Genomic DNA, 26,602 nt, shown 5'->3' on the forward strand with positions numbered 1-26,602 from the left:
CCCTAAAATAGTTTCCGAGGACAGCAGCCTTCCGTACCCCTGCAATAGGAAAGCCACCCCTTACTCCCTGAGGGCATTTTGGCCCCTCTGCCCTGGCTATGACGACAGGTCAAGGTCTGTGCTAAACAATGAGGCACGCTCCCAGAACCAAAAAGTGGACTAAGGCATGTGGGATGGGGAATAGGAGTCAGCAGAGGCCGGAGGAAAAATTTAAGGACAAATTAGCATCACTCAAAGTGATCCAGCCATAATACCTTACCTACCCTTTGTGCTCCTTCCTTCTCCCTTCCTGACACCAATGCCTTTAACCCTCTGTGCTTAGATTTACGCTTTTTGCATAAATGGGAACAGTTACGATATCTTTGACAGTGCCATTAAACCTTTAGATACACGGGCTTTTTCTGGATGATAGAGTTAAGAACAGTGGTATTCCAGGTTATGACACTATGGAAAAGGCCCGACCCTCTGATCACGGTTTGGATCCTGGCTCTGTATTCACGTGTGTGTTTGACCAGGAGAGGACTAGTTAATCACTTGCACCCTCCGGCTTCTGGGTGACAGGCCCCTCAACACTTCGTCCCAGCAGGTGCAGTAAGATACTTGCTAGGCCCATTGCCTACCGCAGGAGGCAGACTCCCTGGGCATTGGGAGCAGGAGCTGTCTGCTCAGAGCCTGCTTCTGCCATTGCAAACAGTTACGATGAGCACACTCACCTGCTCTCCCTGCAGCCCCTCTGGCCACCAGCTTGCCTGCAAATGGGCACAGGGACCAGGTAATATCTGCAGATGATGAACCAAGGAGACACACTGAGCCTTAGAACACTGCTGTCCAAAGGCCTGTATTCCGCGCGCCAGCTGCTGCTGGCTCTCATGCCAAACCTACTAGCCAGGACTCTGCCAGTGCAATATCCCCCAGCTCCATCGTGAGTTACAGGGAGGGGAGGGTGGCCTCTCCTCCTGTACCTCCATTCTGCATTCCAGTGACATGCAGCAGGTGGCACGGTTATTTTTGTTTTTATGAGCAAAGGACTGGTGGTCCAGAGAATGAAGCCAGACAGTTGGGTGAGGCAGAGACTAGAACCCAGGTCTCCTGGTGCCCAGCGCAGGCCCTTCCACCTGGCTCTGTTGAGTGTCAGGCGCCCTTTATCCCACAGCCACGCCCCTCTGCACCTGCATCACCAGGGCCTCAGCATCTCTGGGGCGGAGGCCCAGCGCAGGGCTGGAGGGCGGGGAGGTGAGACACCAGGAGGAGCAGGGCTGGGAGAACTCCATCACAGAGGGGACACGAAATGCTTGGACCGCCAGCCAGCACTCTGTTTCCAGAGTGGGGGCAGCTTAGCGAGCCAGCGACAATGCCCACTGTGCAGCAACATTTCTAACTTGGAAGGGGTCAAAGAGGCCCCCACCGACCTCTGCCACCACCCAATTTATGAATGCTGAGACTGAGGCTGGAGATTCGAACTCAGCCCCTGTTCTCCCTGTGTAGTGCTCTACCACTAACTGGCGTGGGGGAAGGTGGCAGGGCACAGTGGCTGGTCATGGTCAGCTTGCTGGGAGTCTGCCCAGTGGCCCCTTGAACCCTTGCACTTGGGTCCTCAGTGATGTGGCAGGCAAGTCACCGAAGCCCTGGAGCGTTGCAGGTGGGACCTCAGAGTCTGGAAGTTGGGCCCTGCTGCTGGGTAGCTCACAGGGTGGGGGTATCTGTAGGGCTGGTACGTGGTGTCCGAGCCCCTCCTGACCTCATTTCTGGCCTGGCAGGACACGGAGAGGTTTCAGGCCCGCAGTCAAGAGCTGGAGCGGAAGCTGTTCTGTAAGGAGCAGGAGCTGGAGCAACTCATCCAGAAACAGAAACGGGTACGTTCTGTCGGCTCCCGGGGCACCTGGCTCTTCAGCCCGCCTGTTCTCTGCCCCTTGCCCACTTTCCCTGCTGCTTAGAGACTTTTCTTTTTGATAATAGAGAAGAACCATGTAGCTACCCAAAAGATAGCATTTAAAATCATGGGTGGGGCTGGTGCTGCCGTGGGGCAGGTTAAGCCACTGCCTGCCACGCCGGCATCCCATACAAGTGTCCGTTTGAGTCCCAGCTGCTCTACTTCTGATCCAGCTCCCTGCTAATGTGCCTGGGAAAGCAGTGGAGGATGACCCCAGTGCTTGGGCCCCTGCACCCACCTGGGAGCTCCTGGCTTCAGTCTGACCTAGCCCCAGCCGTTGCAGCTCTTTCGGGAGTGAACCAGTGGATGGAAGAAATCTCTCTCTCTGCTCCCCCCCTCTGTAACTTGCACTTTCAAATAAATAAATAAACCTTAAAAAAAAACCACAAGTGACCCCAGATAAACCTTCAGGTCTGAAATGCCAGGTGCCCAGGTCTCCCCCATGAGGGATTCGCAGATGTCGTCAGAGTTACAGCCAGCGGCCACAGGAACACCCACACAGGCCTCCATTCCTGGCATCCTCCATAGGAAAGGAAAGGATGCGGGTGTTGTCCAGGCGCTGATCTCAGGGGAGGGGCTGCCGCCCAGCTCCTTTCCTCCAGGCTGGCCGTGAGTACTCCAGCTGTCAGTCTGTCTCCTCCACCTGGCTGCATGGCTGGACAGGGTCATCGGTGTCCTCTGGGTGTCCTGTGACCCTGCAGGCTGACACAGACAGCAGACCCCCCTCTGTGATGTGCCTGAGCCTGCCCTCTGTAGACCGGCGTCACTACAGTTGCAAACCCCTGGCTAATGGCCCCAGGAAGATTGGTCACCTAGGCCTTGTGCTCAGGGCCTGCATGCCAAAGTCAGGGCTCTTGGGGGAGAGAGACTAGGGTGGCCCTGGGCTCCTGTCCTGTTCTGTCTAGCCCCGGCCGGACCCAAACACATTGCTTCCGTTTGAATAGAGAGGGCTATTCGGGGCCGCGTGTTAAGACACACGCTGGAGTGCTGGAGGCTCCTGCACTGCTGCTCCTCCCCAGGCGGTGGCCGCGGGCTGCGTTCCTTCTGCGGCAAGGTGAGTTCACCTCCAGGAACCGCCTGCCGCCTCCCCACGGCTCTCTGCACGGTTGCACCTTGCTGCTCCTGCTCTTTCTCCTCCTCACTGCATGCATTAAGTTCTTACCAGCTAAGCTCCATCCCTGGAACGAGTGATTGCCACTCGATTTAATTACTGCACGCTTGCCTGATGACATGGCAGCCTCTTGAGAATGGCACAAAACTCTTCATTGTCTCTTCTGCCTCCCCCGAGTGGCCACATTCATTAGGCTAAATTTATTAGGATACATTTATTTGCGCTGGTTTGAGGCTTTCCCTGGTGGGAGAGTTGGAAGCTTGGCAAAGCCAGAAGAGCTTAGGAAAATATGGGTTTTTCACTTGCTTTAGGGACCTGGGTCTGTTTGACCTGTTGTAGTTAGTCCCTGAGAATTTCCAGGATTTCTGACTACAAAAGTGTCTCGAGATTAAAAGGTCTGAGTGGGGCCTGCATTGTGGCCCCGCAGGTGAAGTCACCCACAATACTGCTTCCCGTATGAGCACTGGTTCAAGTCCCAGCTGCTCTGCTTCCCAGCTGCTCCCTGCCAATGTGACTGGGAAAGCATCGGAGGATGGCCCAAGTCCTTGATCCCCTGCCATGCATGTGGGAGACCCAGATGGATTGTCGACTCCTGGCTTCAGCCCAGCCTGTTCCTGGCCATTGTGTGGCCATGTAGGGGTGAACAATGGAAGGATAGTCTCTCTCTCCCTCTCCCTCTCCCTCTCTCTCTCTCTCTCTCTCTCTCTCTCTGTGTGTGTGTGTGTGTGTTCCTCCCTCTCTGCTACTATGCCTTTCTAACAATTAAGATCTTTAAATAAGAGAAAAGAATTGGGTATATTTAGCTGAGAGAAGAAAGAGCAGTTCAAAATGTTTTTTTTTTTTTTTAATATTTGTTTATTTGAATGGGAGGAGAGAGAGAAATAGATTGATTTTCTTCATCTGTTGGCTTACTCCCCAAATAGCTAGGGCTGGTCCAGGCCAAAGCCAGGAACCTGGAGTTCCATCCAGGTCTCCCACATGGGGTGGCAGGGGCCCAGGCACTTGGGCCATTGTCCATTGCTTTCCTAGGCCATTAGCAGGGTACTGGATGAGAAGCGGAGCAGCCAGGACTCGAACTACCGTTCCGATGTGGGATAGGGGTGTTGCAGGCAGCGGCTTAGCCCACTGCCTAACAACACCAGCCCTGGAGGGAAATTTTACAAAGAACATCACTTAGCTCTTTTCTGTCTCCCTCAAGGCCCAAGGGAAAGAAAGATGGACTTGAATGACAACAAGGAGGATTTAGTTTGGATCTTAAGACTCCTCTGGCTTTGGGACGAGGGATATAGCTGGAGTGTGGAGTCTCCTTGGCTGGTGGGCTTAGGAATGGGCCAGTTCCACCTGGGCCACCCAGCAGTCCAGCGTGGAGGCAGAGGAGAGAGGAGCTGTGCTCAGAAAGCGCCCAGCCTCCAGGAGCAAGTATGTGTGAAGGAAGGAGCAGACGAGGCCTGAAGACCGTGGAGGGGAGTGGACCGGCCCCTGGCCCCCAAGGAGGGAAAGGGGCAAGAGGTGGGGCTCTTCACGCCCCTCTGCTCCCGTTCCTTTCCAGCTGGAAGGCCAGTGCGCGGCCCTGCACAATGACAAGCACGAGACCACGGCTGAGAACACCAAGCTGAAACTCAGCAACCAGGAGCTGGCCCGCGAGCTGGAGCGGACCTCGCGGGAGTTGGCGGACGCGCAGCAGCAGCTGGAGGGCCTCCAGCGGGAGGCCTGGCAGCTCCAGCAGGAGAAGGAGATGTGAGTGTGGCCGGGCACCCTCCTCTGCTGTCCCAGAGCTCCGCCTCCGCTCTGGGCGCCGCGTCCCCACTCCCTGAGACTGTCCCCTCCCTATGAGACGGGGGACTTGGGCCCATCGCTCCGAGTCCTCTTCTGACCCCTCCTAGGATATTGAGGCTATTGCGCAGAGCAGGCTGTGCCAAGCATTGCCTGGGATCGACACCCCTGCTCTCGGAGAGTTAGTCCATCAGGAAACCGAGGCGGTCAGTGAACCACCACGCTGACTGAGCGCACACACCTCCGACGACCGTCACAGCTTAGGGACCACACTGCAGCCGGAAGTCCCCTCAGGTCAACAGATAGTTTGACCTGCGCACTTCTGTCCAGACCGTGTGGCCCAGCGTGGCCCTGGTTGGCCGGTGAACTGCTTCTGGTGGCCCGCTGTTGGGTTAGGCCGGCACAGGCTGAGGCACACCTGCGCAAGAACCAAGGGGGAGCGGGTCTGCACCTTGAGCTGCACGGTGAATCTCTGCACATTCAGCCGCTCGTCTTTCAGTGGAAGTGTTAGGTTGGGAGGACAAATGCCCTCTGAGGCCCACGGCTGTTTGCTCGTTCATTTATCCGTGTGTTCAGTGACTTATTCATTTGACAAACATTTACTGAAAGCTGTTGCAGGCTAGGGCCTGTGTTGAGCATTCGGCGCACGTCGACTCGTTGTGACCTTTAGAGCATCCTGCTGTGGCCGGTTCTATTACCAACTCTAATTAAAAGTGAGGACGCTGAGGCTCCGAGGCTCTTAAGGAACTGTTCCAAGATGCTAAGTGCTAGACACGTCTTGCTAACGCCCCCCAAGAAATAATAGGCCAGCCAGAAAACACCGGGGGCTTCAAGACGCTCGTGGAAAGTGGAATTAAAAGATCATGCAAATTTCCTGTGAATTTTAAAAAGTCCCCTCACATTTATTTATTTATTTTAAAGATGTATCTATTTATTTGGAAGGCAGAGTTACAAAGAGAGAGACAGAGAGAGAGAGAGAGAGAGAATTTCCATCGCATGGTTCACTCCCCAAATGGCCACAATAGCCAGGGCTGGGCCAGGCCAAGGCCAGGAGCCAGGAACTCCGTTGGGGTCTCCCATGTGGATGGCAGAGACCCAAGTACTTGCGCCATCTTCTGCTACCTTTCCAGGCTCATTAGCAAGAAGCCGGATCTGAAGAGGAGCAGCCAGGACTCAAACCCAGGCACTTTGATATGGGATGCTGGCATTGCAAGCGGTGGCTTAACACACTGAGCCACAACGCTGTCCCACCCCTCGTGTTTACACAGGAGTAGGACTGGCCATCATCCTCTCACTCTTTCATTCATACATTCTTCATTCATCCTGCAAAAGGGAATTGTGTCTGGGCCCTAACGATGCCAGGTGGTACGAGAAGTCTGTTTCAGGGAGAAGGGCAGCGTTACCTAGCAGCGCTTGATGTTTAACGTAGGCTCATTCTGCCTGCTCAGAAGCCAAAGTCCTCACTCTGTGTGGCTACTGGCAGGATTTTGGCCATGCTAGTTGGGCTCACGAGTGGCATGGTGGGTCATTTGGTACCTATTACCTGGCTTAGAGGGAGGAACTGTGTTTGAACTGGGAATTTCTTTTTTGTAAGATGTCTCCAGTTAATTAAAAGAGGAGTAGGGTGGTCATTGTGGCGCAGCTGGTAAGCTGCCACTTGGGACCTCCACATCCCATATCAGAGCGCCTGGGTTGGAGTCCTGCCTCTACTTCCATTCCAGTTTCCTGCTAATGCACACCCTGGGGGGCATCTCACAATGGCTGAAGCACCTGCGTCCCTGCAACTCACATGGGAGTCCTGGATTGAGTTCTTACCCATGGCTTCCGCCTGGCCCAAACCCAGTTGTTGTAGGAAGTGAACCAACAAATGGTTCTCTCTCTATCTCTCTCTCTCTCTGTTGCTCTTTCAAATAAATAGATAAATAAATCTTTTTTTAAAAGAGAAAACTTCTCAGTATCTTTAAAAAGAGTATATTGGGGTAGATGTGTGATGCAGAGGTTAATTTGCTGCTTGAGATACCCACATCCCACATGGGAGTGCCTGGTTCTAGTCCTAGCTTCTCCACTTCCAACCCACTTCCTCCTAGCATGCACCTGGGAGACAGCAAGTACTTGGGTCCCTGTCGCACACATGGGAGACCCAGATGGAGTTCCTGAATCCTGGCTTTGGCTTGGCCTGGCCTCAGCTATTGCAGGCATTTGGGGAATGAAACTGCAGAGGGAAGATTCTCTCTCTCTCTCTCTCTCTCTCTCTCTCTATCTCTATCTCTATCTCTATCTCTGCCTTTCAAGTAATAGAAATAATAATTAAAAAAAAAAAAAAAAAAGACTCCCAGTAGCTGACTTAAACCCAAGCCCCGCTGTTCTCCTTCTGGGATGAGCAGGTGAGGAAGGACAGTGTATTTCACTGTCAACAAGCCCTATCTGTTCCTCCTCATTAAGAGCAGTCCTCCAGGCACGGGCGTTTAACTCTACAAACAGAATTAAGGATTCAGGCTCTTAAAATGCAGTCAGGTTCTAAAAGCAGCAACCATCCGAATGCGCAAGCATTCGGGCAGCAGAGGGCTATCAACAGCCAGTGCTGGAGCCGGAGGACGCCGAGCCTTCTCCAGGCTTGTCTTCACTACGCAAGCCAGACGCACAGTCTCTGCAGGGCTAGACCTGGAGAGGAGGGGGAGGGGAGAGAGAAATAGGACTCCAGAACCTTCGCAGTGTTTGTAGAGAAGGCTGTGCAGCTGGGAACCATGCTGAGGCCCAGGAGAGCAGTGTCCCGAGAGCCTGAGCCCCTTCCCTGCAGAATGGGACCACATGGGGCCGGCGCTGTGGCCAGCTGCTTAAGCTATAGCCTGCAGTGCCGGCATCCCATGTGGGTGCCAGTTCAAGCCCCGGCTGCTCCACTTCTGATCCAGCTCCCTGCTAACAGCCTGGGAAAGCAGAGGAAGATGACCCAAGTGCTTGGGCCCCTGCACCCATGTAGGAGACCTGGAAAAAAAAATCTGGCTCCTGGCTTCAGCCTGGCCCAGCCCTGGCTGTTGTGGCCATTTGGGGAGTGAACCAGTGTATGGAAGATCTCTGTCTGTCTCCCCCCTCTCTAAAATGCCTTTCGAATAAATAAATAAATCTAAAAAAAAAAAACCAAAAAATGAATGAGACCACAGACTAGCACCGCTGAGGTGACCCTCAGGCTCACCTCCGTGCCCTTTGTTGTGTCGTGGAGACTCCGAGGCTCGGAGAGGTGTGCAGACCAGCCTCAGCCTCACAGCTGGTTAGTGCAGCAAACAGGGCCGCTCATTCTCTGGCTATTCCCATGCTTGCTGCCTGCTGCCGCCCCGAGCAGCTGGGAGGAGAGAGTGTGGAGTTTGGAGGTAAACAGACTTAGTTGTTTATCAGCAAGAATTCTGGACAGGCAAAATTAATTTTCTTATTCCCTGAAGATAGGAAAACCAGATTTTAAAGCCAGATAAAGCCCTCAGGGCCGGTGCTGATATACAGAGGAAGGTCAGATGAAAAGCAATACTCCTCTGGTTCTTTCTTCTCTCACTTTTGTTTTGAGTAGGTAGCTTATGGGGAGGCACAGCATTCAAACAGCGCAAAAGGGGTCTGCAGCCCCGCCACGCCCCGGGGTCCCAGACACCCAGAGGGCAGCGGTCACTGCTTCCGGGGCTCCTTCCAGAGTGTGCTGTGTACACACAAGCACACGTGTGCATGCACGCCGCTCGGTTTTCCCTACACAGTAGCAGCACAGCAAGCACGCTCTCCTCACTTGTTTTGCGATTTCTCTTGCCAGTCTTATTTTCTAGAGCGTTCCATGCCTCATCCCTCTCCTAAAGACAAAGCCCACAGCAGTTCCTTGACGGCTCTTGAATCATAAACCTCCCACAGGCAACAGCTTTAAAACCAGCAGCTTCTCTGTCTCTTGGTTTCCATCAACCCACTATGTGCAGAAGGATCTCAGTGGCCACTCCATCTGATACGCAATGTCCTGTGTCTTCAGAAAGGCCTTTGTGAGCATGAGGAAGACATATATTCTGTACATACACGAGGGTTCTTCCAAAAGTTCATGGAAAATTGAATTTATTTTATTTTATTTTATTTATTTGACAGGTAGAATTATAGACAGTGAGAGAGAGAGACAGAGAAAGGTCTTCCTTCCGTTGGTTCACCCTCCAATGGCCGCTATGGCCGGCGCTGTGTGAATCTGAAGCCAGGAGCCAGGTGCTTCTTCCTGGTCTCCCATGCGAGTGCAGGGGCCCAAGCAGTTGGGCCATCCTCCACTGCCCTCCCGGGCCACAGCAGAGAGCTGGACTGGGAGAGGAGCAACCGGGACTAGAACTGGCACCCATATGGGATGCCAGCACCGCAAGGCAGAGGATTAACCAAGTGAGCCACAGTGCCGGCCCGAAAATGGAATTAGAAAATAAGGTTTGGGGCCAGCTGCTGGCTCAGAGGGCTAAGCTGCGGCCTGCGACGCCGGCATCCCATTTGAGCACCGGTTCAAGTCCCAGCTCCTCTGCTGCCAGTCCAGCTCCCTGCTAATGTGCCTGGGGAGACAGTAGAAGATGGCCCAAGTGCCTGGACTCCTGCTACCAAGGTGGGAGACCCAGATGGAGTTCTTGGCTCCTGGCTTCAGTCTGGCCCAGCCCTGAGTGTTGTAACCATTTAGGAAGCAAACCAGAGGCTGGAAGATCTTTTTCTCTATCTCTTCGTCTCTCTCTATCACTCTGCCTATCAAATAAATCAATCTTTTTTAAGAGATAAGTTTAATTTGAAATCCGTACATATGAGGGGTTTTCAAAAAATTCATGGAAAATGTGTATATGACAAAATTAGGCATGGATTTAGTTTTTTGCACCAAAATAAACATCTCTTCATTCCATTTCCATGAACATTTTGCAATACCCTCGTGTCCAAAAATCCAAATAGATATACATGTATTTGCACCTATGGAACACGTATGTGCACGTATGTGTTTGTATCTTTCTAGTAGTCAACAGGTGCAGAGTGGACAGGGCCAGAGGTGTGGAATGCCTTGCTGTGTCAGATTTGGCCACTCAGTCTAGCACTGTGAGAACCCAGACCTGGGATTGCCCGTGAAGGATTTTCCTTATCAGGGAAAAGCTGGCTGCTCCCTGCTGCTTAGAGAAGCAGGCCCGGGGCTGGGGCAGGAGCGTGAGATGGCCAGGAGGGAGCAGCCTTCAGCTCCCAGCACACAGCATGAGAACAGGCAGCTCTGCCCACCCCCTCCACCTCTTCACGTCCCCCGCCCCCGCCCCCCCTCCCCCCTGCTGCTAATCAGAACAACCTCATACATGGGGGTTGAGGACCCAGTTTGGATAATGGGAAATACATTGTTTTCCCGCAAAGTTGAAATTAAATATAATTGGTAATAAAATGTCGGGAATTCGCAGCTCTGCAGGAGCTGGAGAAATTTTGTTGCTTAATTAGGATTGTCTAAGGTGAAGCTGGAATTGGATTCAGTCTGTTATTGTCGTAAAGTGACTTCATAATTATTCTATGAAGAGGACCAAAGAAGAGAAATGCAGACAGCTGTTAAGGAATCTGAGTGTTAGGAGCTCGGCGGAGGCGCCCGTGGACGTGGATGCTGTGCTCAGGAGCCGCGTGGCTGGGGGTGGGCAGAGCAGGGGCTGTCCTTGTGCACCTGCTGGGCAGCCCTGACAGCATGCGGGCAGCCGTGTGTCATTCGGGCTTTCAGAGGCTCCCTACCCTAAAAGGTGTGCTGAGGTTTAGATATGTGGAACCATTTGTTGAAAAGATCGAAATTTCTAAACCGTGGCGCCGCAAACCGAGGCAAAGACGGAGGCAGAGTCTTGGAATGAAGCAAGTTTCCCTGTGGCTGCCAACTCTGCGTGGAGTTTTGTCGTCTTTCCCTGTCTTCCTTGCACGGTGCTGAAGAACTCCCTGACCCTCCGTTCCCCTCCCTCTCTCCCTCCTTCCTCCCCTCCCCCTCCCCCTCCCCCGCCCTGACGGCCTCTCTCCTTGCCATCTTGCTGCTGCTGTCCGTGGACCAGGCCTCCACGCCAGCTGCTGCGCCGAGTGTCCAGGACTCAGCCCCTGCCTCCCGGTCTAGGTTACCCTCCAGTCACACTGTGCAACAGCCTCTCACCCTCTCCCTCACCCTCCTCGAACTCCTGCTGTGACCAACACCTTGCACTGTGATGTAAATCGCTGATTACAGTTGGCTCCTCCACCTCCCCCCTCCAGGCAGAAATTAGAACTCTGGTCAAAGAAGTGACCATCCAGCGGTGGACATGGCAGCTGTCTAGGAACTGGTGGGAACCCTGGGAGTGGGTTTGTCAGATTTTGTTACCGTGACAAAATCCCTGCGACAAGCTACTTATGAAGAAAAGGGGATCATTTAGCCCACAGCGTTGGAGGTTCGAGCCCAAGATTGGGCTGTGCCATTGGTTTGGCATCTGCTGAGGGTGGCGGATGGCAGTGGCAGAGTGGGAGTGGAGGACGAGCCACGTGGTGAGCCAGGAAGCAGAGGGAGGCTCGGCACAAACTCAGGCGTTTATAACTCCCGTCTCATGGGGACTGACCTTGGGGGTCACATACTCAGTGACCCCAGGGCCCCACTAGGCCGGTCTCCTAGACACCATAATTGGGTTAAGTTGAAACATCTCCAGGAATCTGGAAGCCAAACTGTTTAAACCATGTTGGGGGTCTGGGAGAATTGAACAGACCAAGCCAGCGTGGATGTGAAGGGGAAACACAAACCCTCCCACTCTCCAACAGAACATTGACTGATCCCTGGTCACTTGGAGCCCGGGAAGGCAGACCCCTGGTCATCCAGCAGCATCTGTGGGGCGGGGCGGGGTTGGGGGGGTTGTGGAATGAACAGGTTTGGGTGGGTAGGAGGCCCAGGTGAGGAACCTGGCTCCGTGTGGATGGTCTGTGTGACCCGAGCACAGTTCGTGAGCGTCTGACTGTCAGCCTCTGTTCAGTGGGGACAACTGCACCTTCCCAGTAGGCTCCTGGGCTGACTGAGATAACTGTCTGGATGCACCTGCACACAGCAGGTGTGCTCCGGCGAAAGCCATCTTCCTCTGACCCACTCCATCCGCAGTGTAGGCCTCTCCTGCTGGTTTTCCGTGGAAGCGGTCCCAGCCACCCACGTGCAGCTCAGCACCTCGCACCCTGTGGCTCTCCTTCTTCTCCCCCGACCCCCAGAGCCACTCACCCTCACCGTGCTGTTTGCCTCCCCCACAGGGAAGTGTACCGCGTGACCGAGAGTCTGCAGCGGGAGAAGTCCGGGCTCCTGAAGCAGCTGGATTTCCTAAGGTGCGTGGCCCCGGGTGTGCTCTGGGAACACGGCCCTGAGCCTCAGGTTGGAGGGGCCCAATCTGAGAGAGGGTCTTCCCTGCCTACACACTGGGAAAGCATGGCGGCCGCGAGGGCACCCTCAGCCTCCTGGTCCCCACCGTGCGCTGGGGACCGCACTGTGCTGTCCATTCACACCCACACCCACGTCCCACTCAGTCCATCCCTCTTTCTGGGGAGGTTCTGCCGCCTTCTTCTGTGGTTCCCGTAGTCCCTTGCCTGGTCCTTGGTCCAGCAGGAGTGGACCTGGCTTTCCTGAGCATCCCTTCCCTGTGAGACAGATGCTCTTTCATTCCATGGAGCTGTTAGGGAAGCAGGCAATTGTCACTACAGGAATGAACCAATGAGGAAGTGATCCTGAAGAGCTATGGATCACAAAGCCATTTTGTCTATCCCCCTGCCGTTGACTGGCACACAAACTATCATCCAGTGTAAGCCACACCCACAAGGATGGAGATTCCACACACCTGCTAGCCTTCCACCCTCTACCTTCCCTTGTACCCGTCTGACTGGCAGGTTGGCTGCTCTTGGATCTGTCCACCGTGTCTGAATAGATTCCCCTTTACTGTTCACAGGGAAAGAAATAAGCACCTGCGAGATGAACGGGACATACGTTTCCAGGTAATTGGCTGGTATTTGCTAGGGGGCAGAAGCAGTGGGAGACAAGGACTGGGGCCCAGGGGCAGCCAGGTCTGTGCTGGGACTGGCCCAAGAATGCGCTGACAATCGGGATACATTTGATACTTTCTGTGTGGGCAGGACAATAGCCCGAGATGATCAAGATGCAGAATAGCCTACTGGGACAGTTACTTTTCCAGGAAGTAGTGCACATTTCTCTCTGCCCCACAGGACTGAAGTGTTTCTTGGATGCATAAATGATAGTTCTACCCATGAGACGGCACAGTTGAAATGCCCTTATCACTTTTACATCAACATATTCAGGTTTCTTCTCTTCATTACATTTTTTTTCTATCGATGGAAATTCTGCGTTTCTATACTCTCATGGAACAAATTAAAGATGTGAATCTCCCACTACTTACATAGCTGATTTTATCATCTATACATGAGTACCATGACCATATACTTGTCCCAAATAACACAAAATCTCATGTTTAAGTGGAGGTCACACTTAAACATGTGGCCCACACTTAACAAAACCTAGAATCCTGCACTCCCCCAGTCATCTTCCCCTTCAGACAAGAGCTGTTGGCTGCCCTGCAGGGAAGGAAAATGGGTCCAACTTCCTAATCGAAGGATTATCAGACCTCGGGCCCCCTGTGTGTCCTGGGACAAAGTCCCCAGCTGTCACTTGAGGAAAAGGAATCCTGTCACCTCCCGCATATTATAAGGATTTTTGAGGAAGACTTTTAGAAAAAGGACACTATGCACCAGACCCTTAGCTTAGCAGCCACATAAATATGATCACATAAGGCAGCTGGTTTGTCCTAAATTAGGCCCGACTTGGTTTGTAACTGAGCTCCCTGTTGGATCTTGTTCTGCCATCGTTTCTTTGATGTCGCTGACCGGCAGCAAACATTGCTGCCACCTACCCATGTGTGCTGCGAGAGTGAGACTTCAGCCTACACATGTTTGCTTGATGATGACAATGGTTGTAATTGTCTTAGAAACAACACCAACTTCATTTTAGAACTTCCAACCCAATGTCACCCTAATCACTTCACCGCGCTCCCCTTCAGCTGCCAAACTCAGTCTGCCTCGGAAGGGGGTGGAATTAAGAACGCCACTGGGGAAATCAAAGAAAAGGGATCAGATCACCTCGACGCTGGGTAATAATTAAAGATTCATGTGGCAGCCTCACAGCCACAGCTGCAGGGGCCCTGGGAGCATGGCCTCGCCTCCTTCCCTTGTCTGATCCACGAGAGATTCTTCTCGTGATCCACTCCCCCACCCCACCATCTCCTGGATGACGTCTGTTAGGGAGCATTGCAAGGGGACTGGGAGGACCTGCTCCACCCCGCTTCTCTGCTACCAATGTTGGAGCAGTATTTCTGCACTCAGCCTGATACACCTGATACAAGCCTGGAAGCTCTGGACAGGGCACTGGGTTAATTGATCCTCTGGGCTGGTCTTCTTTCCCTTATATCTGGGGCTTTGAAGATAAGTGATTAGAGACACGCAGAAGAGTCAGAGTTTAAGATGCACAAAAGCTTTTATGCTTATAAATATTTCTCCCAGGCATTAAGCCTTGATCTCTTCTTCTCTGCCCTCCAGCAAATTCTCAGTGCCCCTGCGTAGCATCCCGTGGTGGCACAAAGGCTCTCCTCTGTTCATTTGATTAGATTATTAGGAAGGCAGTTGAGGGGTTCTGGTGAGGGATGACGGTAAAAGGATGTGTGGGTGAATGCTAACAGGGAGACCAGGTCACTGCCGACTTGCTTTAGGGTTCTCTGAGAGCCTGACCTAGGAGGTGGGAACCATGGGCCCTTTTCTGCTACAACACTGGGGCAAATCAGCAGGCCTGGATCTCTGGGACTTTTGTGTTTCTACAGAAAGATAAGGCAGCCAAGGCAAACACAGCGGCTTCCAAGGCAAGCTGGAAACAGAGATCCGGCTCTGTGATAGGCAAATACATGGACTGCAAAGGGGCTCTCCGAAGGTAAGTCATCACCCATTTGTTCTTGCACTTACCCATCCCCCCTGCAGGGGGAGCTGGCTGTGAGCCCATGCTCGGTGCAGGTGCACCCTGGAGAGCTGGCCTTGGGTGGGAGGCCCGAGTTTGAGTTCCGGCTGCACTGACTCCCCTTGAGCCTTGGAGGACATGCCCTACCCTCTCCTGACATGCAAACAAGACGGGGACTGCGCAGAGCGATCCCCTAGGGCAGGTTGTTGTCTTCGGAGGTCACTCCACCCACCTGTGTGCGTGCAGAGGCCTGGAAGGGGCGCTGAAGCTCTGCAGAGGACAGAGGAGGAGCCGATCAGGGGAGAGACGGAGGGAGGGGTGTGTGGCCGATGGCCCTCTGACCTCTGCAGGGCAGAAGGGATGCACGCGGTTTTTCAGGAATGTGACTGTTGGCTCGGGAAGGGCCTCGCAGAGTCACGTGGAATCTCCAGCAGTTGGACTCGTTTTACAGACACGACTGTGGCCTGTGCTTGGCAGATCGTGTCAGTGACTCGTGCTCAGTTAACGCAGAGAGAACACGTTCCCTAGCTGCTGAACAGCACGCGGTTGAATTCGAGCACCCAAGAGGTTGACTCCTCGCGCATTCAGAGATAACCCAGCCCCCCGCCCCGACTGCCGGTGTGCCTTCCATCCACATGGATGGCCCCAGGCAGAGAGAGGCAGCCGGACCCTAAGTGTCAGACTTGGGGAGAAAAATGTGTTAACTTGATCCTGTAGGACTGCAAGCATGAAATCAAAAGATTCGCAATGGCAGTGTGATTCAGCTCATCAGTAAAATCTTTGGGCCTGATCGTCATGCATTCCTTCTCCAACTAGCTGAATAATGAGATAGAACTCGGCAGCCAAATTTCTGCACAGTAGTATTTGGCCTGTTGGTTCCTGCGAACAGAACGTATTTACTGATTGATTGACTCAGCAGGCGCTTGCTGATTACCTATTCGGTCTCAGACATTCTTTTGAGCTCTGTAAAGCTCCGAAGACAAACCGGGCGTGTGCCCTGTCATTAGCGTCCATTGTTGAATGCTCCCTTGATAAACGTTTGTTGAGTACTTACCATGTGCGAGGTCCTGTGCTGTGTGCTGGAACGTGCCAGGGCAGGCGGAGAGGACCCATTTCTGTTTCATGAGATTATAGCTGAGTGGAAGAAACAGACCCTAATCAAGTAAGCAACACATTTAGAGCCCTTGAATTCCAATACAGGCTTTGGCAAAAGTAGCCGTACTTTCTACTGCTGGCATACAGCATTGGCGACAAAATAAAGAACGAACTTAGTCGTGCTAAGTTGAAAGTATTACAGAATGTCAGTAGTGCTGGAAAATTATCCATGTAAAGCATTTGTTTCCAAGAAATGCTTCATTTTAGGGCTTAAGTGGCTATTTCTTCTTCTGGCCGCAAAGCCCTAGGGGAAAAACCTGCTGTGGGTGCAGATACTTGCTCACTTGTGCACACAAATATTCACTCTTGTGTGAATAATCAGGGAGAAAATGGATAGGACTACTAGTTGTGTTCTTTTCTAAAAAATATTTATTTACTTATTTATTTATTTAATTGACAGGCAGAATGTGGGGGGCAGGGGAGACAGGGAAGGAGGAAGAAAGGGAGAAAAGGAGAGAGAGAGGGAGATCTTCTATCCACTGGTTCCACTGGTTGACTCCTCAAATGGACGCAACAGCTTGGGCTGGTCCAGGTTGAACCAAGGGCCAGGAACTCCATCTAGGCCTCCCCTGTGCGTGGCAGGGGCCTAAGTACATGGGCCATTTTCTGCTACTTTCCCAGACACATTAGCAGGGACCTGAATTGGAAGCAGAGAGTGGCCAGGACTCAAACCAACGCTCCAATATGGGATGCCAGTTCCGCGAGCGGCAGCTTAACATGCTGCACCACGATGCTGGCCCTGCCAATTGTGGGCTGAAGCAGATAAGCAGTTAATAGACTTGACAGAATATATAGGAAGTTTGTTGGAAAGAAGACATTTAGCTTTTATTAAAAACTGGGATTTTATAAGAGAAAGCTGCTTAACTTGCTACTAATGCTATATTTTATATCCAGGGATCCAAACCAATCCACTGTTTTTGTGAGCAAGCACAGTATTTTAATTTATTGTTCAGAATTGCAGTTAAATTTGGCATGCTGATGCACTCATTTTCTCTTTCCTTCCTACTGTCCTTAGCAGTGAGACGTATTATAAGCAGAGGGCAAAATAAAGAGTGTCCCTCCAGCCTGCAGCCTGTGTCCTTCTTCCATTCTCTCTCTCCTGTGGGTCCCTCACCTCTCCACTTCACTGCCAGCCCACTCTCTTTTCTCACCCACGTGTGTTTCCGTCTGGGACCTGAGGCCCTCCCTGTAAAGCTCCCGTTCCCTTAAGACCATTTGGAGCTTTAGTGGCTCACCCAGACCCGGCGGGGAGCTGTGTGCTCAGAGGGACCTGTGAGGCCTGGGCGCTCTGGACCTTCTGAACACACACCCAGGGCACGGGTCCTCCCTGCAGCTGTCCCTCCCCCTCCCCCTCCTACCGCTGCTCCTGGCTCTTGGTGCGCAGATGCATCTCGCAGCAAGGACGCACGTAGGCTTGCAAGACTACTCAGGGCTGACTCTGGCTCCCGAGGACATGGCGAAGGAGCGGTGGGTGGAGATGCCCGACTTGGCTTCCTTCCGACCCCGATGCCTGTCCGCTCTGCAAGGGGGCAGCTGAGCCAGTGGACCCCGGCTGTGCGCTGAAGGAGGGTCTTCCCAGAGCAGCGTACTGCTCATGCTCACGCTCACGCTCACGCTGTGTCTGCTTGCACCCGTGTCTCATTTCTGAGCGGGCAGGGCAGATGGGACAGGGGCAGGGTGGTCTTGGGACCTGACAAGTTGAAGGCTCTTACCCAAGGACACACAGTTAATGAGGGCCGGCCCTGGGGGCACAGCAGGTGCTTTCTCGACAAGTCTGCGTGCATACTCTTCTGCTTCTCCTTCACAGCCCTCTCGTTATCTGTAAAAACGACTTTTTGTGTGAGCGTGTCACTGTTGCTTTGGTCCCCCCTCAGTGGAACGTCCCTTGGGGCCGGGACAATGTCTGTGATTTCTTTAGTTAATACCTGGCAGTCCTCACCGGCAGGCACTTGGGGTAAGCGTATTGGACACAGGAGCCGACGGCGGCGTCTGTCCTCGTGTTGCTGCCCTGGGTGATGTCCTCCGTGCTTCTTTCTTCCCCACGCAGCAGCCAGTCAGAGGAGGAGGACGATGTGTTTGGCATTCCCAGGAGGAGAAGCTCTCTGGGGCTGAGCGTGTATCCCCTTACAGAAGAGGAGCCAGGACTGGGGGAGCTGGGGACTGGGCACGCCCGGCGGCTCCGCAGAATCATCTCCATTGAAGAAGACCCCATGCCGCAGCTCCTGCAGGCGGGCTTTGAGCAGCCCCTAGGCCAGTGCCCAGAGGAAGAGGAAGGCTCTCACCAGGGAGCGGACGGCGGGACCCAGCAGGCCTCCCCCTTGGAGGTCACCCCCACGTCTCCCCGAGGGCAGCCTGTGGGGAAAGAAGCCCTCATCAAGGTAGGGGTGCATACCTCATTGGCTCGCAGACATCACGCCTGGGATCTGCCTTTGTCTTTGAGACCCATATTCCCAAGGGGCACCAAGGAGGTCAGATGTGGCAGGTGTTGGGATGCCGCCTATTTGTGTCTTACAAATGCCACCTCTCCCTGCCTGTCTGAGCGTCCTGGTGTCCTGATAAAGTCTTCTAGCCTCTTCTGTTTGTCCCATTCCATATTCTGTGCTTTCCTGACTCAAGTCCCAAAGCCCTGATTGAGCACCCACTTAAGACTGACCCTCATCAAGGCTCTGAGCAGAGTGTCAGATGCTTTTACGGCTTCCCACGCTGTCACTGCTCTCAGCAGGGCCAGTCTTTGCTTGCGAATGTTTGCGTGCCATCATGTTTCTCTTGGTCCTTTTTAACATTTTTTTAAAAATCTATTGCTTTGGGGGCCAGCATTGTGGCCCACAGGGTTCAGTCACTGCCTGCAACACTGACATCCCATAAGAGCGCCAGTTCAGATCCCAGCTGCTCCACTTGTGATCCAGTTCCCTGCTTATGTACTGGGAAAGTAGCAGAAATGCCCAGGTACTTGGACCCCTGCCGTTCATGTGAGAGGCCCAAATGGAGTTCTAGGCTGCTAGCTTCAACTTGCCCTGGCCCCCAGCTATTTCAACCACATAGGGAGGGAGCCAGGGGCTGGAGGCTCTCTCTACTCTCCTTTTCATCTTTCAAAGTACTGCTTTTATTTATCTGAAAAGCTGAGAGACAGACAAAGCAATTCCACCCATTGGTTCACTCCATAATGTCCCCAGTCAGCAGGACTGTGCCTGGTCAAGTCAAGGAGCTGGGAGTTCAGTGTGGGTCTTCCATGTGGGTGGCAGGGACTCAACCACCAGAGCCATCAGCTGCTGCCCTCCAGGGAGCACATTCGCAGGCACTGCACGGGAAGCAGAGCTGGGGTGTGAAAGCCGGGAGTCCTCTATGGGGCGCAGGTTTCCCAAGCAGTATCTTAACTGCTTGGCCAAACACCCGCCTTTGTCTTGGTTCTTCATCAGCTAATCACTCTTGGCGTTTCCAAGCTTCCCACCTCTTTCTCCATTCCGTGTAACCCTGTTCTCCCTGCAGGGTCTCTCTGCTAAGTTCTACAGGGCCAAAGGAGACCATAGGAAAGTCTGTCCTTGGTCCTCACCTTGTGACCTCATCCTCCACTTGACCCTGGGCAACAAGCCTGTGAAAGAGGCTCCTCCCTCACCCCGTGGCTGCTCTTTAGGACGCAGCCATCGCCACCTTGCACTTTCCCCAGAGGCTGTGTTTGCAGGGGAGCCGCAACTGGGGCTTCTGGGTATAGGTCGTCTGCCTTGGGCAGGATTAAGGTTCATGCCTGCATGTCACCCCTTTGAAGGTCTCTGGCACAGAGAGGAAGTGAGGGGTCCCCACCCTTTACCCCCTTCAATGCACACAACTACCCTGGTTCTCAGTGGGCGCAAATAGGTCATAAACACCACCGCAACGGGAGAGAAGTGTCAAGGGGTTGGTAGGCCACAGGGACAAGGAGAGTGGCAAGGCGCCATGTCTGCTGCAGCATCTCACTCTCACGGTCACGGTCATCAGAGGGGGCCCAGCAGCAGGTGCTCCTGTGGACAGATAGAAAAACAGAAGCCCAGCAGGGGGCAGCCTGGCCAGCCCCCAGGGACGTGGAGCCCGGCCCTTCCCGCCACGCTATCTTGCATCTGTGCTGGCTCCGTGACGCTCTGTTGCCGTTTTGCTGGGAACAGAAACTGAAGCAGACAGGACACAGGTCACCCGGAAGCCCTGTGGCAGCTCCCAGGCAGGCCCGCTCTTTGCCAGGCTCCTGTGAGGCAACCCCTCCACCCCCACCACGAGGCATGGATGGGCCCAACTCTTCCGGGATGTTGTTAGATGAGATGAACCAAGAAAGTAAGAATACTGGGCGCTTCTAGCAGTTTTTCCCATGGAAATAACCAAAATCAGATCAAGATTCAACTCAAGGCTCTCTGCTGTTTTATAATGGCAAACAATTGGAAAAACCTATGGTAGGGACCTAAGTTGTGGTGTACTAATGTAATAGAATATTACATAGCTGTGAAAAAAAAATCACAGTTACAAAAAGCTTAATGACTCAGAGAAATATATGTAATTTAGTAATGTATGGTAAAGTAGGATAAAATCAATTTGAGATACATCTTAAATTTCTTTAGTTAACATATGTCCTATAGTACTTCAAAGGGTTCGTGGAAAAAAATGGAATTCAAAGATTCTTTTAACATGAAAATGTTGAAATTCATTCATAGTACACATTTTATTTTATTTTTTTAAGATTTAGTTTTATTTATTTGAAAGACAGAGTTACAGAAAGAGGTAGAGAGAGAGAGGTCTTCCATCTGCTGGTTCGCTCCCCAGATGGCTGCAATGGCTGGAGCTGCACCGATCCGAAGCCAGGAGCCAGGCGCCTCCTCCGGGTCTCCCACGCGGGTGCAGGGGCCCAAGGACTTGGGCCATCTTCCACTGCTATCCCAGGCCACAGCAGAGAGCTGGATCAGAAGAGGAGCAGCCGGGTCTCGAACTGGTGCCCATATGGGATGCCGGTGCTTCAGGCCAGGGCTTTAACCTACTGTGCCACAGTGCCGGCCCCCATAATACACATTTTCCATGAAATTTCTGAAGAACCCACGTATGCATGGATTTCAATTTTTTTTGCACCAAAAATAAACTACCTCTTAATTCCATTTTTCCACAAAATTTTTGAACCACCCTCGTGCTTACAGAAGAGACTGGAGGAAAGGACCAAAGCATGAACAGTGACAGGGCACATTACAAATAATTATTATTTTCCTCTCTATTTTTCTGTTTTCTAACCTTAGAAGTTAGCATGTATTAATTTTATTTTTGAAGGCTTATTAAATTAAAGCACGTAGGGAGGGAAGCTGAGAATGCACCTGAGGAGGCAGCCCAGGGTTCCTGTTCCCGGCCCCTCCCCTGCCCCTCACAAGGCAGGTGCACCCTCACAGGGATGGCAGGTTAAGTGCACGGACACAAATAGGAGTTCCCTGCTCTGATGCCATGAGTTCTGCCTGATACTGAACCATCGAAGGGTTTACATTTTGTGCAAAATTTTTTTCAGAAAATGCTCTACCCAAGGAAGGGGTCAGTGGTGACAGGTCTCAGGGTCAGGCAGCACCTCTGCCACCAGGACCCTCTTCCCTTATCTAGGGTTTCACATTCCCCACCCCTTCGCTGGGCCCGGGGATAAACAGATTGGTGCCCCAAGTTATAGTCTGAAACAAATGGCAATTAGAGGTACAGAGACAAGAGGCTACAGAGTGTGCAGTGTATAGATAAAGAAAGAGGGATGGGAGATAGCTGTGTGTGGAATTTTTTTTTTTTTTTTTTTGACAGGCAGAGTGGACAGTGGGAGAGACGGAGAGAAAGGTCTTCCTTTACCGTTGGTTCACCCTCCAATGGCTGCCGCGGCCAGCACACCGCCCTGATCCGATGGCAGGAGCCAGGTGCTTCTCCTGGTCTCCCATGGGGTGCAGGGCCCAAGCACTTGGGCCGTCCTCCACTGCACTCCCTGGCCACAGCAGAGAGCTGGCCAGGAAGAGGGGCAACCAGGACAGAATCCGGCGCCCCGACTGGGACTCGAACCCGGTGTGCTGGCGCCGCAAGGCGGAGGATTAGCCTAGTGAGCCGCGGCACCGGCCCATGTGTGGAATTTTTAAAATTATTTTTAATTTTAATTTAAATTCCTGTAGTTGACCTTGAATTCCTCCTAAGAACTGCGTGGCATTGATTCCTCCCCAAAAGCCTGTTAATGACTTCCCCTGAAACTCAACACTGCTAATATCAGCTGTCGCTGCATTATGATATTTGCTCAACGATGGGAGCTAATTCGCCCAAATCCACTTTTAAATAGATTCCAAAGCCTCCTCCTCAGCTGACCTGGCAGAGCTGAGCTAGGCCTGCAGGCGGGGTCCAGGTGGGTGAGCATCCCTGTGCTGAAGAGTCAGCTCCGTCCTCCACCTCCTGCTCCCTGTGCCCTGGAACAGCCTCATTCCCCTCCTGGGCCTTAAAGGCCCTGCCCGCTGGGGACACTGACGCCACCCAGCTCCCTCCCTCTGCAGCTGGCCCTGCAAGGCAGGGGGCATGGGTCCCAGGTTCCTGAGTGGACACTGTCTGACCTCAGTGGCCCCAGGAAGGTGGCGATGCTGAGATGTGAGCCCTGTGCAGGGAGGCGAGAGTGTCCCACCCTGGGCCCAGGCTTTGGGTGATGGGGCAGAAGTAAGAGGCTCCCTCCTAATCAGGGAGGTGTCCACCTACGCGACACAGAGGAGCCGTCTTACGTCTTAGCCTGCTGCTGATGGGGAGCCCAGGACCACCAAGGGGACAAGAGGAGGGTGGGCTGTGGATAGAGCAGGAGCAGCGGCCATGGCCAGCCATTGGCCAGACTGCGTGCCTCCCACAGGAGGAGCGCTACCCATCCACGCCAGACCGGCTCTTCAAGATTGTGTTCGTGGGCAACTCCGCCGTGGGCAAGACGTCTTTCCTGAGGAGGTTCTGTGAGGACTGCTTCTCCCCAGGCATGGTAGCCACTGTAGGTGAGTTCTCATCCCCAAGGTGTACCTGCGACCATGTGAGGAGAGGGCGGAGAGGGACTTGGAGCCAGTGGGGTGGGGGTCATGGGGACTGCAGCTGCTTTGCTCAGCGATGAGGTCTACATGTGATGGGGCCCTGGAGTACTTCCCAACTTGAGCCCTGGGTGTGTGCACCTGAGTGTGGCAAAGGTGGGGCTGCAGCCCCCTTGTCCCCACCAGGAGCTCCCACCTCCTCCTTACCACTCCTTCCCCACCATGCTCCCCCAGAACTGACCAGGATGACTCTTGGGGCCCACACACTGCACCACATCCCCATGACTCACCAATGGGCTGCCACTGCCCCGCCTTGCCCTGCTGGATGAGGGAAAACTGAAATCTGCTGGGACCCCGACCGGGACTAGAACCCCGGGGTGCCGGCGCCGCAGGCAGAGGATTAGCCAAATGAGCCGCGGTGCTGGCCAACAAAGGTGTTTGTATTCATAATTACAATCTGTCTTTTTTTTTTTTCCCCACGAGCAGAGTGGATAGTGAGAGAGAGAGACAGAGAGAAAGGTCTTCCTTTTGCCGTTGGTTCACCCTCCAATGGCCGCCACGGCTGGCGCGCTGCGGCCGGCGCACCGCGCTGATCCGAAGGCAGGAGCCAGCTGCTTCTCCTGGTCTCCCATGGGGTGCAGGGCCCAAGCACTTGGGCCATCCTCCACTGCCTTCCCGGGCCACAGCAGAGAGCTGGCCTGGAAGGGGGGCAACCGGGACAGAATCCGGCGCCCTGACCAGGACTAGAACCCCGTGTGCCGGCGCCGCTAGGTGGAGGATTAGCCTATTGAGCCGTGGCGCCAGCTACAATCTGTCTTCATCACAGTGCCGGGGGACAGGCTTTGTTATGTGTGTGTGTGTGTGTGTGTGTGTGTGAGTGTGGGTGTGAGATAGGGCACAGTGCTCCAGACAGCAATTTTACTCATCAAACTTCACCTGTCCTCCTTCCCAACCTGTCGAGTGATGGCTGAGATGAGTCAGTCTGAGTTCAGGGGTGACCATGGGAGGTGCCCCTGCTCTTGGGTAACATCGTAATGAAGTCGAGGCTTTTACTCCCTCCACCTGCAGGTGCACACTGCACACAGATGAGGGCCACACTCAAGGGCTTATGGACCTTTTAGTTCCCATCAGGCTGACTCGCTCAACAAAAGATACCTACAGTGAGTGCCTGCTACGCACTGAAAGTTGACTTCCCTAATCCCAAAAATCTGAAATCCCAAACGCGCCCAAAAACTGACACTTGAGTCCTGAGCTGGTGTCACGTGTGGAGCACTTCACGCCTGGTCTCCTGTGTTTAGATTTGGGTCTCATCCTCAAGCTGTGTCATTATGTATTCATCTATGCAAATATTCCAAAATCTGAAAAATCCCCAAATCCAAAGCACCTGCATTCCCCTACCTGTAACTTAGCTGAACTGATAAAGTCAGCCATATGGGTATTCACCAAGGGCGGTTTTTGTTTTTGTTTTTGGGGCTTTTTTTTTTTTTTTTTTTTTTTTTTTGACAGGCAGAGTTAGAGAGAGAAAGACAGAGAGAAAGGTCTTCCTTCCGTTGGTTCACCCCCAAATGGCCGCCACGGCCGGTGCTGCGCCGATCCGAAGCCAGGAGCCAGGTGCTGCTCCTGGTCTCCCATGGGGTGCAGGGCCCAAGCACTTGGGCCATCCTCCACTGCACTCCCTGGCCACAGCAGAGAGCTGGCCTGGAAGAGGGGCAACCGGGACAGAATCTGGCACCCTGACCGAGACTAGAACCCCGTGTGCCGGCGCTGCAGACAGAGGATTAACCAAGTGAGCCGCGGTGCCGGCCAACAAAGGCGTTTGTATTCATAATTACAATCTGTCTTCATCACAGTGCCGGGAGACAGGCTTTGTTATCATCCCAGTAGACAGAGCAGGACACTGAGGCCCAGCGAGCTGAAAGGGCTTGTCCACACAGCCATCGGGTGCTTTCCACTGCTTCCTGCTGCCCACGCCGTTTCCGTTCCATTCCATGACATCCCAGTAACCCAGTAACAGTACCACGTGCTTGGCCCCCAGTGAGTGCTGGGTCCCTCTTCTCCCAGAAAGTGGACAGCAGTTGATGGAGGCAGGAGAGGGCCCAGGGGGACATCAGAGCCACTCCCCGGCTCTGACTCCAGCCAGCTGTGTGACCTCAAGAGGACACGGTCCCTCCTTGGGTTTCAGTTTTCCCTCATCTGAAAAATGGGGGATTTGAATCAGGCACCCCAAGCCTGCTCCTAAGGCTGGACCTCTGACCAAACCCCTGCCAGTCTTTGCTGGCTGACAGGCTGCTTCTACGGGACAAACTTCCCACGCCCCAGGCCCCTGCCCGAGGAGACCCCACTGTCTTCGTCTTACCCTTCCAACTTTTTTCCTACCTCTGGGTCTCTCCCACAAGCCTCAGCGTCCTGGTCTTACTGCTGAGCCCTTTCCTGCTCCGTGGCAGCACCGGGGACATCCTCCCTTCTGCTCCACTCCGCCCAGAGATCGAGAACTTCCCCAGACACAGAATTAGGGCGACAGGGAAGAAGGGCAAGGCCTGTGAGCTAAGCCCAGAGGAGCCTGGCCTTGCCTCGCCTTGAGAGCAGCCGCTGGGAGTGAGCCGAGTGCTCTGTGCACGGTGAGGCAGGAAGCGGTGGCTGGGCGGGTGTGTGGAGCAGTGGGTAAGAGGCCACTTGAAACACACGTATCTGAGAGCCTGGTTCGAGTCCCAGCTCCACATCTGATTCCGGCTTCCTCTTAACGCACATCCTGGGAGGCAGCAGGTGGGGGCTCAGGTTGTTGGGTCCCTGTCACCCACCGGAGAGACCTGGATGGAGTTCTAGCTCCCAGCTTTGGTCTAGCCTACACCTGACTGTTTCAGGCATTTGGGGAGTGAACCAGCAGATGGAAGATCTCTTGTCTCTGTATACGTGTGTGTGTCTGCCTTTCAAACAAAAGTGAAAATAAGTGGAAATTACAACAAAAAAAGAAGCAATGGGCGAGAGAACCAGACTCACCTTCCTTGGAGGGCATCCCATGGGCTGGGCCCCCAAGCCATGACCCCATGCAGGTGTACAGGAGGCAGAGGCATGGAGGCCAAGCCCTCAGGCCCTCAGAGGCACGCCCCCCAGGGCTGTGTGCATCTCTGTCCACAAATCAGCATCTGTTTCCATCTTGAGGCCTTGGATAGAAGCCTGAAAAAGAGGAAGTCAGAGGAATTTGCACTTCCCAGGAGGCCAATTATGAAAACAACTACAATTTAGGAAGTGGAAAAAAAATCCAAAGTTCCAAATCAGGAATGCCCTTCATCACGCCGCTCGAGCAGGCTGGAGCGGCGGCTCAGATTAGCTTCCCTGCCACGCAGCGGGCTCGCTCTGCTGCCCATGTCGGTGAGCAGATGGCACAGCAGCCGTCTGGAAGGTGCGCCCTTCACAGAGCTATCACGGCCATGGAGGCCACGCCGTCCACCCCCAGATCAGGGCCTGGCCATCACCCGGCCAGGGCAGTCAGTGGCCATGACAGTGTCCAGGAGTGGGGGGTGCTGTGGTTCTTCCTGGCACACTTCCATCGCCAGAGGGGTCCCTGTTAACTTCCTGGAATCTGCTCCCTCCCAGAAACGAGGACCCTTGTCCTTGTGTGTAAAGTGAGTTGCTGTAACACTACC

General features: G+C 53.5%; 1 protein-coding gene across 10 annotated transcripts in view; it reads left to right on the forward strand.

Annotated features, from left to right (window-relative positions):
* The window catches only part of CRACR2A (calcium release activated channel regulator 2A), a 203,073-nt gene that overhangs the window by 154,188 nt on the left and 22,283 nt on the right, over nt 1-26,602 (forward strand). For all 10 annotated transcript variants that reach the window (XR_016212976.1, XR_016212975.1, XM_051850218.3 and 7 more), the window contains exons 7-13: nt 1,758-1,853; nt 4,591-4,778; nt 12,045-12,116; nt 12,731-12,776; nt 14,666-14,772; nt 17,999-18,329; nt 22,796-22,928. Coding sequence is in view for 8 of the 10 variants with exons in the window: in XM_051850218.3 (XP_051706178.3) it covers nt 1,758-1,853; nt 4,591-4,778; nt 12,045-12,116; nt 12,731-12,776; nt 14,666-14,772; nt 17,999-18,329; nt 22,796-22,928 (973 nt within the window). In the remaining 2 variants the exon portion in view is untranslated. The remainder of the gene's footprint in view (nt 1-1,757; nt 1,854-4,590; nt 4,779-12,044; nt 12,117-12,730; nt 12,777-14,665; nt 14,773-17,998; nt 18,330-22,795; nt 22,929-26,602) is intronic.

The sequence above is a fragment of the Oryctolagus cuniculus genome, chromosome 9 (genome assembly GCF_051225735.1).
Source record: "Oryctolagus cuniculus isolate XC-2025 breed Fujian yellow rabbit chromosome 9, ASM5122573v1, whole genome shotgun sequence".
Classification (NCBI taxonomy): Eukaryota; Metazoa; Chordata; class Mammalia; order Lagomorpha; family Leporidae; genus Oryctolagus; species Oryctolagus cuniculus.